Source organism: Cavia porcellus, unplaced genomic scaffold, assembly GCF_034190915.1.
Source record: "Cavia porcellus strain 051 isolate PalLab524CR breed Dunkin Hartley unplaced genomic scaffold, mCavPor4.1 scaffold_28, whole genome shotgun sequence".
Classification (NCBI taxonomy): Eukaryota; Metazoa; Chordata; class Mammalia; order Rodentia; family Caviidae; genus Cavia; species Cavia porcellus.
Genome location: NW_026947511.1, coordinates 46,426,670 through 46,439,271, shown reverse-complemented (window position 1 = coordinate 46,439,271; position 12,602 = coordinate 46,426,670). Strand labels below are relative to the sequence as shown.

Here is a 12,602-nt window from a genome sequence, read left to right as displayed (position 1 = left end):
CACGTCTGACGGAAGCCAACGGCCCTGTGCACCCTCAGACCCCTCACCCGTCTCCACTCCCCAGGGCCTCTGCACTTCTGTCCTTCCTGCCTGGTTCTTCCCTCCTTGCGTCTCCGAAGGCCTCCCTGACGGTCCTGCGTGCGCTGCCCATCCTGTTCCCTCCTGGAAGAACCGGCCCTGGCCTTCCTCTCCGCACACCACAGCCTCTTGGTAAACCACCTCCCTGTCTGTAGCTTTATGAGGGCAGGGTTTTCCTCTCCTTGCTCACTGCTCTGTCCCTAGCACCAAGAAGCACAGAAATGAACTGTGAAGGGCCACAGGCAGAGTGATACCCAGGCTGGTTCCCTCCTTGGAGGTTACAGCCCTGTTTGCGTGGCACCCTCCCCTCCAGACTCGGAAACAGGCTGCAGGAAAGGGACATGCCTCACCCACGGGCAGCTCTCTCCCCAGGCCTCCAGCACGCAGCCCCTGCTCTCTCCCCATGCCCACCTGTCTGGGAGTCTCAACCTCAAAGAACCCTCGGGGCTCCTCCCTCACCCAGCCCCTCCAGGCACCTGCTGTCCTGGGACCTGTGACTCTTAGTAATTGCTGGCAAGCTGAGCGGAGGCCTGGCTGCCCTCAGGGACCTCATCTGCATGGCTGTGGATTAAACAAGGTCACTCAGGGGGGCTGGGGATTTAGCTCAGCGGCATAAGTGCCTGCCTTGCAAGCAGGCAGTCCTGAGTTCGATCCCTGGTACCGATAAAAACAAACAAACAAAAAAGACAAAAAAACAAAAAACAAAAAACAAGGTCAGTCAGATAAACAGATCCTTTAATAGAAGCTGGTCAGGAACAGCCAGCCAGGGCTGCCACGATTGCAGAGGACACTGACATGTGTTGAGTGGGACAGAGGAGCAGCACTGAGGGCACTCTGAAGCAGATCACAGCCTGGACCAACCACAGCTTGACCATGGCTGTGCCCAGTGACGTCGGCTCCCTCCAGTCCCAGCAGGTCTGGCCAGCACGTTTTAATATGGAACTGCCCCGATGGCACCATCTCAGAATTAAGGACTGAAAAGCAAGCACGGTCCCCGTTACTAAACTAGCACATCTTCATCTGCAGACCCATTCTCTGGTGCCCTGCTCCCCACCCATCTTTGAAGGCTGGGGTAGCCACAAGGGCCCTTGGGGACTGTTCTCTCAGCAGTGGCCACAGCTGGGTCATGGCGGGGAGCAGAGGGAGGGGCCTTCTCAGGAACAGGGGAGGCTCCCTGCTCCAACCCAAGCTGGCCAGGGAGGTGGTGGGAAGCACCTGTTTGTTCTACCAGGAGGGCTGGGCCCCCAGTCCTGAGTTCCCCTCCCGTGTCATGTCCCAGATCAGCTCAGAGCCCCCCGCCCTGTCACCTAGCCCCCGTGGGAATGGCTCAGGTCCGCAGCTACCACCAAACTTGCTCCTTTTGCCCAGGGCCTGGTGACTTCTTGACAGGTTACAGCCCCAAAGATAAACAGATTTCGCCAAGCAAATAACTGTTCAGCAGAAGGGGTGTAGGGGACGGTCTGGGAGCGGGTCGGCGCTGCCAGGGACCCAGGTGATGGGGTGGAGCCTTCTGCGGAGAACAAACAGCTGCAGGCGTCTGGAAGGAAGCAGGATGCAGGTGCGCTGTCACAGGATGGGTCAAGGACAAGGACACTTGTCGAGGGCCTCAGGTCAGCTCCCAGGCTCCTTCGTCCTGGGCTGTGCTAGGCTGACCTGAGGGGTCCTGCAATTGGGCCCTTGTGTAAGGCCAGGCCTCTGCGTGGTGTGGCCAGACACACCTACCCCCCAGATTCTCTGCCCACAGCCATCATTTAGAATGCAGCTCTGCCAGGCAGCAGAAGAGCCCAATGCAGGTGTCCATAGATGAAGGGCTGGCTCTTCTGTGAACTGAAGATAATGCCCTCATGTAGCACTGTCACGTCTGAGGCCACAGGGCCCAGCCCGCCCTGGCCACTGAACTGAGATTCACAGGATACCTCCCCTTTCAGCCCTCACTGCAAACCCAGGGGTGGTGAGTTCTGCGCTCTGAAGATGCTACAAGTTCAAAAGGGGCCCGGAAACGCACTAGCTGCCACACTGTCAGTCAGCAGAATCTGCTTCCTGTCCCACTGAGGTCACTGGCCACCTCGTGTGGGGTTCTGGTTTCCTTACTTCATAGGCTTCCAGGCCAGCCCCAAGCCCACCCACCCTCACAAACCAGGGCCCCTAAAGGCCTGGCAACTACTGAAATGTGTTCTTTCTTCCAAGCCCCGGGAGCCGGAGTCCAGCTGGGAATGAGAAGGGGCCCCAGTGCCAGCTTGCCTGCTTTTCCAAGTGAAGGCGTCCACCTGCTCTGCCATGGTGATGTGCTGGGGCGCTATCAGGCCCCAGAGATGCTTGTGGGGTGAGCAACACTAACCTGGTAGGGCTTCTTCATGTGCTGGGGACAGAGTGGTGACCAACAGAGGCACGGCACTCTAGTGCCCTAACGGCCATCTGGAAGGCGTTTTGTGACCTTTCTGGTCACTAACCCAGGATCGACTTCCTCCAAATATAACGAACTGCAGGTCCCAGCTGCCCCACTGGGAAGAGGGAAAAGTCCCACAGACCACACGTGGGCATCGCAGCACCGTGTGGGCCCCGCTGTGCGCTCTGCGGGTCAAGCAGGTTTGAGGGCACAAGAAAGCAGACACAGGAGGGAAGTTTTTGTGTGTTAATTTAATCATACAAATATTCGTTTACACAGTAAGGAAAACCTCATCTTCAGCTCCTCCAGGCACCACAAGGCCCCGCCACACACCCACCAGCTTGCTCGCCACACACACAGCTGTCCCGGCGGAGGGGCAGCACGGCTGCTCCCAGCTCGTCCCGGGACCACGGAAGGCGCTGGCAGCCCTGCCTCGCTCTCCTGCTGGGGCTCAGACTGAATTTGGGGAGGGGTCCGTCCTCTCGCCCACTTCTCAGCTTAGCAGCCTTTAGGCCACCAGCTAGCTCTGGAGTTCTCTCCAGGCAGGATGTGCCTTTGATGGGCGTAGGGCCACAGCCAGTCCTCACGAGGAGAGAAGCTGTTTCTTGTGGGAAAATGCCCCAAATTCAACTGTCCCCACAGCGAAAGAAAAAAAAAAAAAAAAAAAGGCATGCACACGTGCACACACATCCCCACACGCACCCTCACGCCACGCACACAGACGGTTCCTCCCCACTGCACTCCTCCGTCTCCCCAGCCTGTCACCTAAGGATGTGGCTGGCCTCGCCTCTTGGGTGGCAGTTCTGCTGTGTCCAGGAGTCCTGAGGAGCAGGGACTGCAGGACTGAGAGGCAGCCTCCTACCCCTGCTGGACAGAGGAGGAGAGGGACGCCACTCACGCTCAGACCGTGCGAGGGAAGGAGGGGAGGACCAACGCCCTCCTCTAACCCTGCCAAGGCATAGGCATAGGCCTGCCCCTGCCCTGGCCCACTGCAGAGTCCACCTCTGAGTGGACGTGCATAGAACTGTCCATCCGCCAACAAGCAAGAGAAGCAGCACGGCCCCGGAGGGACCCTGCTGACGGAGCTCTGGCTGTGAACCTGGGGCAGGGCGTCTGGCGTGGGGCAGACAGGGAGACAGAAAAGCGGAGGGTATGAGCCGCCCAGGATTCTGCAGGGGCAGCTGAGGACACACTGCTCCAAAGCTGGCAAGCAGGAAGAGGGGCATGTGTGCGCTCCAGGGTGGCAGTGTCCTAGGAGATTGGCACCGGCGGCAGCAGCAAACCGGGTCTAAGGCGGCTTTCAGACTAAAAGCCATCCTGAGACTTGTGGTGCAGCACCCAGAAAGGACTCCCCTCGGCTCTGCTAGGGCGTGGGGTGCGGTGTGCATAGAAAGTAGGCGCTCCGAGGAAGCCCGAGTCCAGTCCCGGCTGCAGGCCCTGTGCCGCCGAGGGCTCCACTCTTCCCCAAGGTTTCTGGAGCAAACTGAACATTGTTGGGAAGTGGAGACGTGAAGGGGGAATTTCATACAAGCCTCCCACCCACAGTCAAGCATTTAAAAACAACAGTCTCAGAGGAGATGAGGAGGAACCCCACACACTTTTTAAAACTCAGACACCCAAACAGAGATAGACAGGCAGACCCTCACACCACACCCAGGCCACAGGACCCCTTACAGCCACTCATCCCCTGGACCCCGCTTTTCTTACCCCCACCCCCAGTGCAGATGGGGGTGAGGTCACAGGCAGGGGACCTGCAACCGCACCCTAGGGGCACATCCCTGGCTCTCAGACCAACCAAGACTCAGGGACGGAGGGGCTGAGAAGAGGGACTTTGCATATTCTTGTATCTTTGGCAGACAGCTGTTCTAGCCTTGTTCAAGCTTCCCTGGACACATCCACATCTTGACCTGCTTGGAATTCATGGGACACCAGCGGGGCTGGCCCCTGCCCACCCCCTCACCAAAGCCCAAGCTTCCACCTAACTGTGGCCTCCAAGACCAAGGAGTCAGTGACCGTGGCCCTTTCCCACAAGTTCCTGGCTGGGGGCTGTATTTTCGTATCTTAAGAGCTCAGCCTCCATGGACAGGTTGTGCAAACACCACAAAGGACAGTTGCAGGGAAATCGAGGGCAGGGAGCCGTGTGACAACTGAGCAGCCAGGAGGCCGCCCCTGGCCTGCTGCACACTTGCTGGTGAGCTGCAGCCGCTTCCCGGGCAGGCAGAACTGCTGCGGGGGGAGCGGGGCACGGCCGCGCACAGAACTGGAGCACAGTGAGCACGATGCATCTATCTCTCTTTGCCAAGAGAAACAAGCGCGGGAAGCGATCTGAACGGCTTCGGGGTGTGCAGGAGGATGCCTCTCGGCCTCAGAAATGCCCACGTCACCCGAGATCTGTCCTCAAGCTTCCTCTGCGGGCGCACAGCAAAGTTTGGTCTTCAGAGAGGTTCTGATGCTAACAAGCCACAGGGTTGACAAACACAAATGTCAAAGGTGTAAATCAACCAAAGATTAAAGGGAGGTGGGGAGGGAGGGTGAGCTCATCGGCTGACATCACTAGAAACAGACGGGGCCAGCCTGCCGCGGTCCCGAGGTGCTGACCCATGGGGTCTCGGCCTGAACCGCTTCCAGATCAAGCACTTACCCTCTTACAAAAATAAACGGGGAAAAGGGGGAAGAGTCATGTGCGCAAAACTACAACCTCTGTAGGCAAAATAATTTCTGTTTAAAAAGATGGCTTATTTTCCCCCACTTAGAACTTGTTCCTTCCCCAAGCGCCCCAGTGACTTGTTAAACTTTCACCTAGCGATGGAGACCCCAGGCGGCCGTGTCGTCCCTGCAAGTCAGCACTCACACACGCACACCGAGTTCACTCCAAACTAGTCTGTTCTGCTGCTTCCTCTTCTGCTGGGATGGGGAGGCAGAGCCAGGGGTCCGGGCGGCGTGGTCTGGAATCCAGAGGAACCCCTTGCCCTCCCCCCCAAAGTCGGGCCTTCTGTCTTTTGTTAATTTTTCTTCTTGCTGACACCCGTTTAAGACTGGCCGAAGGGGTAAGGCCCGTGGAGCCCCTGGAAGAGAGTGAAGACAGTCAGTGATGGCAAACGGCAGAACAACTTGACAACCAAACCATGAGCAGATGGGCGAGTTCCTGGAGCGAGCTCGAAACCCAGCCACAGGAAGGCCGCAGGGTGCCCTCGTCACACAAAACCTCAGGGGACCGAGAAGCGGGACATTCCAAGCTGCCAAACTTCTCCCAAGCCACACCATCGCAAGACAGGGAGGCTGGAGAGCCTGTCTCGAAAACACTATCGGCTGGTGCCAATCTTCCTCCACCCACGTGGCAAAGCTTTCCTGGTTCCTACTTCACGTGCTCATCTTCCCCACCCGAGAAGACCTCCTCCAGGACCTTCACCGATGGTTAAGAAACAACAAAAACAAAGCTTGAGAAAGAGCGACGTCTACCCAGCACCTGGAACAGGCACTTTGCCGTCTTTTATTCTCACCTTGGCCCTGCCAACCAGATGAGCGGTACCATGCCCGTCGTGCCCATTTTACTGCATGCCTTCCACACTTGCTCCAGGTTGCACGGTTGGTAAGAGGCAGAGCCAGGACTGAAAACCAAGTCTGATGAGCAGCAGCATCCTTGTCCTACCTTGCCACACGCTAAGATTCCCTCCCCGTTCCCAAAGGCGCTCTCTATGCTGCCTGGCTGAGTGGAAAAGACTTTATGATCTTACTTCCCCCCTTATTTGGGAGACACGAGATGTGAAGCCACCAGTACTTCTTGAATTAATAACTGAACATGGATGTTTCTCAGACTATGTCTAACCCACCCCTCCTCCTGAGTCACAAGAAGAATTGCCCTTCCAAAGCCAGGTCTGTAAACAGCTGCTTAGGCTGGGGACACACGTGACTGGATCGTGCCATCCAGGTTCCAGGGGATGTGGGGGGGTCGGCTGGAGATGCACGATGCCCCAGGCTCCAAGGCAGTGGGTACACACACGCATGCCTGGGAGGGTGCCAGGTCCTGCTTCCTGTTCTCCATCATCAGCTCCGCCAGGTGATCCTGATCCTGCCTTCTCACACCACCTCTGCTGCCCTCCATAAACCCTGCCACACTCCAGGTTCCAGGAGCAGACCCAAACCTGGCTCAGGAGGCTGCCGAACAGCGTACTAAGAAAGATGCCCCCGCAGGGGTCAAAGCTGCCACAGGCACGGAACAAGAGGTTGACGTTTCCATAGCTCCTCCAGCGGAGGGCACGCACAGAAGCCTGCTCTCACCTGCCACCCCGCAGAAAGCGGCAAAGACCATGATTCTAGCTGCTTTGGGGATTCGCTGAACAGAACATGCTGAGATGAACAGGGAGGAGGGACAGCCTGCGCAGAAGGGGTGTCAGCGACGTTCCTGGGGCTGCTCAGCACTCAGCATGTTCTTGTGGCCCTCCAAAGAGGCAGAGACGAGCATGATCTCTGGCCGAGGAGGTGAGCTGACCCACTGTGGAGGGCACAGCACTGCTGAGTGGAGTGACTGATGTGCAAGGTGCCCAAATGCCAAGCTGGCAGCCAGCTGTCTCTGCAGCCACAGACCCCACTGGCTCTACCCAGCCTGGGTTGGGGCAGCAGAGGCCTCTGACTCCACGGTGTGGGGCTTGGCAGGAGTCGCGCCCAGCATAGGCAGGAGGGGAGGTGGCACAGGCAGCTGCTCCGACTCGGCACTTGGGGATAACAGCATTCAGGCACCCAGGATGATGAGAGCAACCTCAACCTAGGTTTCTGTAACATTCCGAGCCAGTCACAATGGGGGAAAAATGCACCACGGAAAGAAAGCTTCAACAGGAAATAGCATGTTTTCTGCAAACACTTTGCCTTTATTCTTTTCAATGCTTTCCAGGCTGAAGCAGGCACACCTGTGTGTGGAGTTATGTGGTGAGCCAGAGGGGTTGTACCTTCCCGTGACAGATGGATGACATGGGTTCCACGTGAATGGCCAGGGGACGGGTAAAGTGTGTCTTCAGGTTTCCACTCAAGTCTCAGCCTCCAGAACACTCGGGGTGGGGCTTAGCAGCTTAGATTATGGTTCCCACTCATGCTTTATTTAACAACTGAGGAGGGAACGTGCCTTCATGAAGAAAAGGCCAACTCCCTTTTACCCAAAGAGTGGCATTTTAACTGACAAAAAGGTAGCCTGAGGCACAGCTCTTTCCTTTCCTTTCTTTTTGCAGTGCTGGACTGAACCCAGGGCCTCACACACAGTAGGCAAGCACTCTGCCACTGGGCCACATACCCAGCCCAGGACAAGATCTGTTTCTCTTCCTCCACATTAACTACCACCAGTTCAAGTAAGAGAGGAGGAGCAAACTCTATTTCAAAGCCACTTTATGATCTGGACTCCCAGTGTGCAGGGTGGCCGGATCCCGGAACAGGCAAGACAATACCAACTGCAGAGGAGAAAGCTGGTGAAGATTCCAAGAACAGCTTGTGCAGGGCACTATGGCAGGAGGCCGGGCGGGAGGTACCTTTCTGAACAGAGGGTGGGGTATGTTCCAATGGAAGACCCATCCACACTTCAGATTCTGCTCAAGGCCTGGTATAACAGGTTCTGGTGGCCAGCTCCGGCCAGAAAGTAGGGTTTGGCAATACCGAGAATGTTCATTCTCTTCTGGGGCCTAATAACTTTTATCTGCAGGAAAGCAGATACCAAACGTTAACTACCTGACATCAGTGACTTATCTTCCGTAACAGCTGTGCCATTATTAATAAGGAAAATAGATCAAAGGGTAATGTGTCAGATGATTCCAGAGAGCACTGAACTCAGACCCCAGGTCAAATTAAGGCCATCAGCATTACAAAACCTAGTGCTTTAGTGTAGAAAGCCACCCTCCTCCATGAGGAATCTCACAGGGCTCTGCCAAGACCAATTCATCCATGCTAACAGTGGATCTGAATACTGGAGGCCAGAAATAACTCTGGCTGGGCATGGTGGGTTGCCTCTGTAGTCCCAGCTATTCTGGAGGCTGAGACAGGCGGATCATGTGAGACCAGGAGCTCAAGACCAGCCAGGAGAATAGAGCAAAAGCAACACCACATCTAATGGCCAGTTCCCCAAGGTATACCTGACTTGTACACTGCGGGAAGCAGCTCCATGCCCTTCAGCTTTGTAACCATCCCTCAGGGAGCAGTGGGACCTGGATGGTTGGTGACCAAGCCAAGCACGAAGGTCCACACTCTCCAACTAAGGCAGAGCAGCCTCTATGCTTACTAGCATAGGGAAAGAGGCGTCTGCCTCAAGGCAGCCGCATGATTACTGTACCCGGGTCAGGCCCTGTCTGCACCACCGTAATGCAATGTGACTAGTTCAAGTCATACTTCGACTAATTTCCTAAAATTTATTTTAAAGAAAACATTTGTAGATGTAAGTTCAGTGCCACCCATCACAATTTCCTAAAACAATTTAAGATCTAGTACTTGTAAGCCTGTTCTCAAAGCAAAGCTCAGAACAAGTCTCTGATTTGTTCTTCTAATATTTACAGTTGTCCCTGTGCGAGAGCAAGGGATATTCCCTGCCAGGGACTTAGTGGTCATCGATCTTCCATATGGGCCAGGTTCAGTGTCAGAGCTCTCCCTACAATTCTTCCTAAGTCAAAATGATGTTTCCGTGGAGCACCCACAGAGCACCCTGACCGAAATGCCTGGGACAGAAGTGCTCTGCATTGGGAACATGTGCGTGTACGTAACAAGCTATCTTGAGGGTAGGCTCCAAGTTTATGCATAAATTCATTTATATTTCATATAAACCTTATGCCCGTAGCCTAAAGGTAATTTTCAAAGTATTTATTTATTTGGTATCCAGAATCAAACTCATGACCTTGGGCTTGGGCCGCTGAGCTAAATCCCTGGCCCGTGACAGATTTTAACAATCTTATTCCTAAAACAACGTTTGTGATGTAGGATTTTCCACTTGTGGTACTACATTGGCGCTCATGGAGTTTAGGTCTGGGAGCGCTGGAGATGCCCGCAGCCACACTAACACCAACTGGGCGCCACAGCACTGCCTCAGCCCGCATCCTGCAGCGCGCAGACTGGCCCCCGAGGCTTGGGCACCCCAGGCAAGTGCTATGCCCCTGGGCTGCACCCTCAGGCCCAGGCAGCTTTGTCACAGGTTACTCACCAGCTGCTGCCAGGTCCCTGCTCGTTACCTGTGTGTTACACAGCAGTGAATCAAAGGAAGGCACTGTGAAAGACGCTGTCTGGTGAGCCAGCCGTTGCCCAGCCGTTCAGGAAAAGGCTGACATTCCTAATGCTAAGAGGATGCCTAAGAGCTTGCTGGGTCACTCTCCGTCTCTGTGCATATGTACTTACATAAACCACCACAACACAGAAATGTTCACATACCTGCCTTTATTTTGCTTTTATTGTGATTTTGTTTAAATAAATAAAAAGGTCCACATAGGTTAATAAAAAGACAGGAGTGTTTGCTGCACGGCTGCGAAATAACACGCTCTCCCGGTGTACACTGATGGCGGCATCAGATAACACCACGGCCCTGCTCCTCCTCCTCACTTCCTGGGCCAGTCCTGGTCAGCGCTCCGCCCGCCTAGGGCTCCTTTGTATCACTTATGTACACTGAATGCAAACACAGAAGAATACAGGGTTTAGTGGTAAGCTCGGTCCTGATCTGCACCACACACAGAGTGGTGTGGTGGGCTGCTCAGAGGCCTGGCCTGTCCGGCAAAGGCCAGAGACTGACCAGGCCCTGATCAAGCCCTTCAGGCTGTCATTAATTAGAAAGAAAACTAAGGCTGCTGGATTCCCAGGCAGGACAGAGAGCACACTCCCAGGAATGTTCAACCAGGCCCCTCCTGGACACAGCCCGCTGCTCAGGGAGAACTGCTGGTGGCACAGTGGGGCCGCATTAGCACGAGGAGCCCCTTGCAGATCTAATACTGCTGTTGAAGCCATTTTCATGTGGAAGTCCCCCAAATTCACATATGCACATTTATGTGCTGGCCAAGGGTGGCTGTGAAAAGCAGCCAGAGAAAAAGAAAACACATTTTAGGCATCAAGGTTGATCACAGGGCAGGCTTAGTTTATAGCCGCTAGACTACCCAGGTGTTTGAAAGCTTAACTCAGCTGTGAGCGTGCTGAGTATCCCTCCCCTCCTCTTTTGGGGTATGTGCTGCTGGGGACTTAACCTAGAGCCTTGTACACACAGGCAAAGGTCCTACCACTAGGCCACACATCCTGCCTCTGGATATTTTTTTGGTTATCATTATTTTTGTTTTTTGAGACAGGGTCGTGCTACATAGCTCAGACTGGTGTCAAACCTGCAGCGATCCTTCTGCCTCAGCCTCCTGAATGCTAGGATTACAGGTGTGAACCACCATACCCAGCTTATTGAATATATCCTAAAAAGGCCTGTAAAGCCACATCTCATACTTAACCTCTGTGATCACCTGTTTTTGTTTTTGTTTTTTTGGTACTGGGGATCAAACTCATGACCTAGCGCTTGCCAGGCAGGCGCTTACACGGCTAAGTCTATAGTCCCCTTTCTGTTGCTCTTAATTAATTTCAATGTTCTGGAGAATTTCCCTGCTGTCCACTCATCCTCCTTTGCACCACCCATCCACTGTATGCTGCATTCTCCATCCAGCCTTCCTCCTGTCACCCACACGTGCCTGTCCTCCCTGAGGTCCCACACCTTCTCTACATCCCCTTATGGTCTAAGGTACCCAAGGCAAGGACCAACTCTCCCAGCCTTCAAAAGTACAAAAAAACCCAACAAAACCACCATGAAGAATTAAACTCAAACATAAATAATGAAAACATTAATTAAACTGTGGTGGCACTGGCTTGTAATTCCAGCACTCGAGGCTGGGGTGGGCAGACCATTTTGAGTTGGGGATCAGCCTGGGCTACAAAGCGAGCTCAAGGCCAGCCTGAACTGCACACTCTGAGAGACCCTGTCTCAGCCACCAGAGCTGCTCCAGGAGAGCTCAGCTACAAGGGTCAGGCTGCTGGTCCTGCTTCCACCCCACTGCCCTTCTTGTCCTCACCTTGGCTGGCCAGCTGGCCGGCTGGCAGGGAGTAAGCTAGCAGTCTCTCTTCTCCTTGGCCCTGTCAACCACACTTGGTTTCATCTCACTAGTGAAACTTTTTTATTCAAAGGTCTCTCAAAGGTCTTCCTTGGGAACTGACTCCACCCTTTAAGCACACCCTCACTACAACCAGGTGCTGGCCAGTGTCCTGTGAAAATGCCAACTCCGGGTTGCTGCTAGGCTTACCTGCACGTGGCATTTCTGAAATTCAATTCAAACCCACCATCCAGCCAGACGCCACTTTCCTGACTACTCCAAATCTCACTGCTTTCTCCTTCCCCCAAAGGTCAGTGAGCACTTGAAAATCAACTGGAACTCAGTATTCTTTATTTTCACTGGCTCGCTTTCCTTCCCGCAGGCTAGTCGCCATGGAATCAGACAGCCAATTCTTCGGAGACAGGGATTAGCACAGGCTGAGCATCCCAGAGGCTTCATTATCACTGAAGCTACTTCTCTGTAAGCAGCTACATTGAACTGGCCCTTAGGCAGCGCCCTCCTGGCAAAAAGCCCCAGGCTCTGAAGCCTTGCAGGGGAAAGCCTGCAGCTTGCAAAGGGCTTAACCAGAAGCTGAGCGCTAAGGAAGCCTAAGGTGCAATAGCTTCTCCTTGTTGTACTGGTCCTGGGAGATACGGTCCCCTTAGCGAAGAGCAAGCAATCTACAACCTGCACATCTGTACCTGCAAACAAATCCCCATACTTTCTGAATTATACTCTCAGCTGTTTGCACCTTTGAGGATTTTCACCAGAAATTACAATGCTGAACTCAAAGAGTATACAGGAGTGAGTCCTTACCATGCTGCCAATCCTGGGGACACCAGTTCTGTCACAGCAGTAACAGTGCCTAGCATCAGAGAAATCTAAACAATATTCAGAACCCCAAACAAATAAAATGGAAGGGACGGCTTTGAAGCTGCTGAGGTACGATGGGACAGTTCCTGACATACTTTTAATTCTCAGTCAGATAGCAATGTCACAAACAACAGAAGACATTTTCTAAGGCTCACAGTGTTTGCTCAGTTTATTTTTAAAATGCATACATGACCCAT

The 12,602-nt window shown here is 54.1% G+C and overlaps 1 protein-coding gene across 3 annotated transcripts in view; it reads right to left on the bottom strand.

Annotated features, from left to right (window-relative positions):
- Positions 1–2,696: 2,696 nt before the first annotated feature.
- Positions 2,697–12,602, bottom strand: part of Ilrun (inflammation and lipid regulator with UBA-like and NBR1-like domains) — an 82,540-nt gene continuing 72,634 nt past the window's right edge. For 2 of the 3 annotated variants that reach the window (XM_063239031.1, XM_063239029.1), the window contains one exon: positions 2,697–5,529. In XM_063239031.1, coding sequence (XP_063095101.1) covers positions 5,494–5,529 — 36 coding nt within the window. In that variant the 3' untranslated portion in view covers positions 2,697–5,493. Of the gene's footprint in view, positions 5,530–9,842; positions 10,085–12,602 lie in introns of those variants that run through there. The other variant, XM_063239030.1, reaches the window with a different exon arrangement.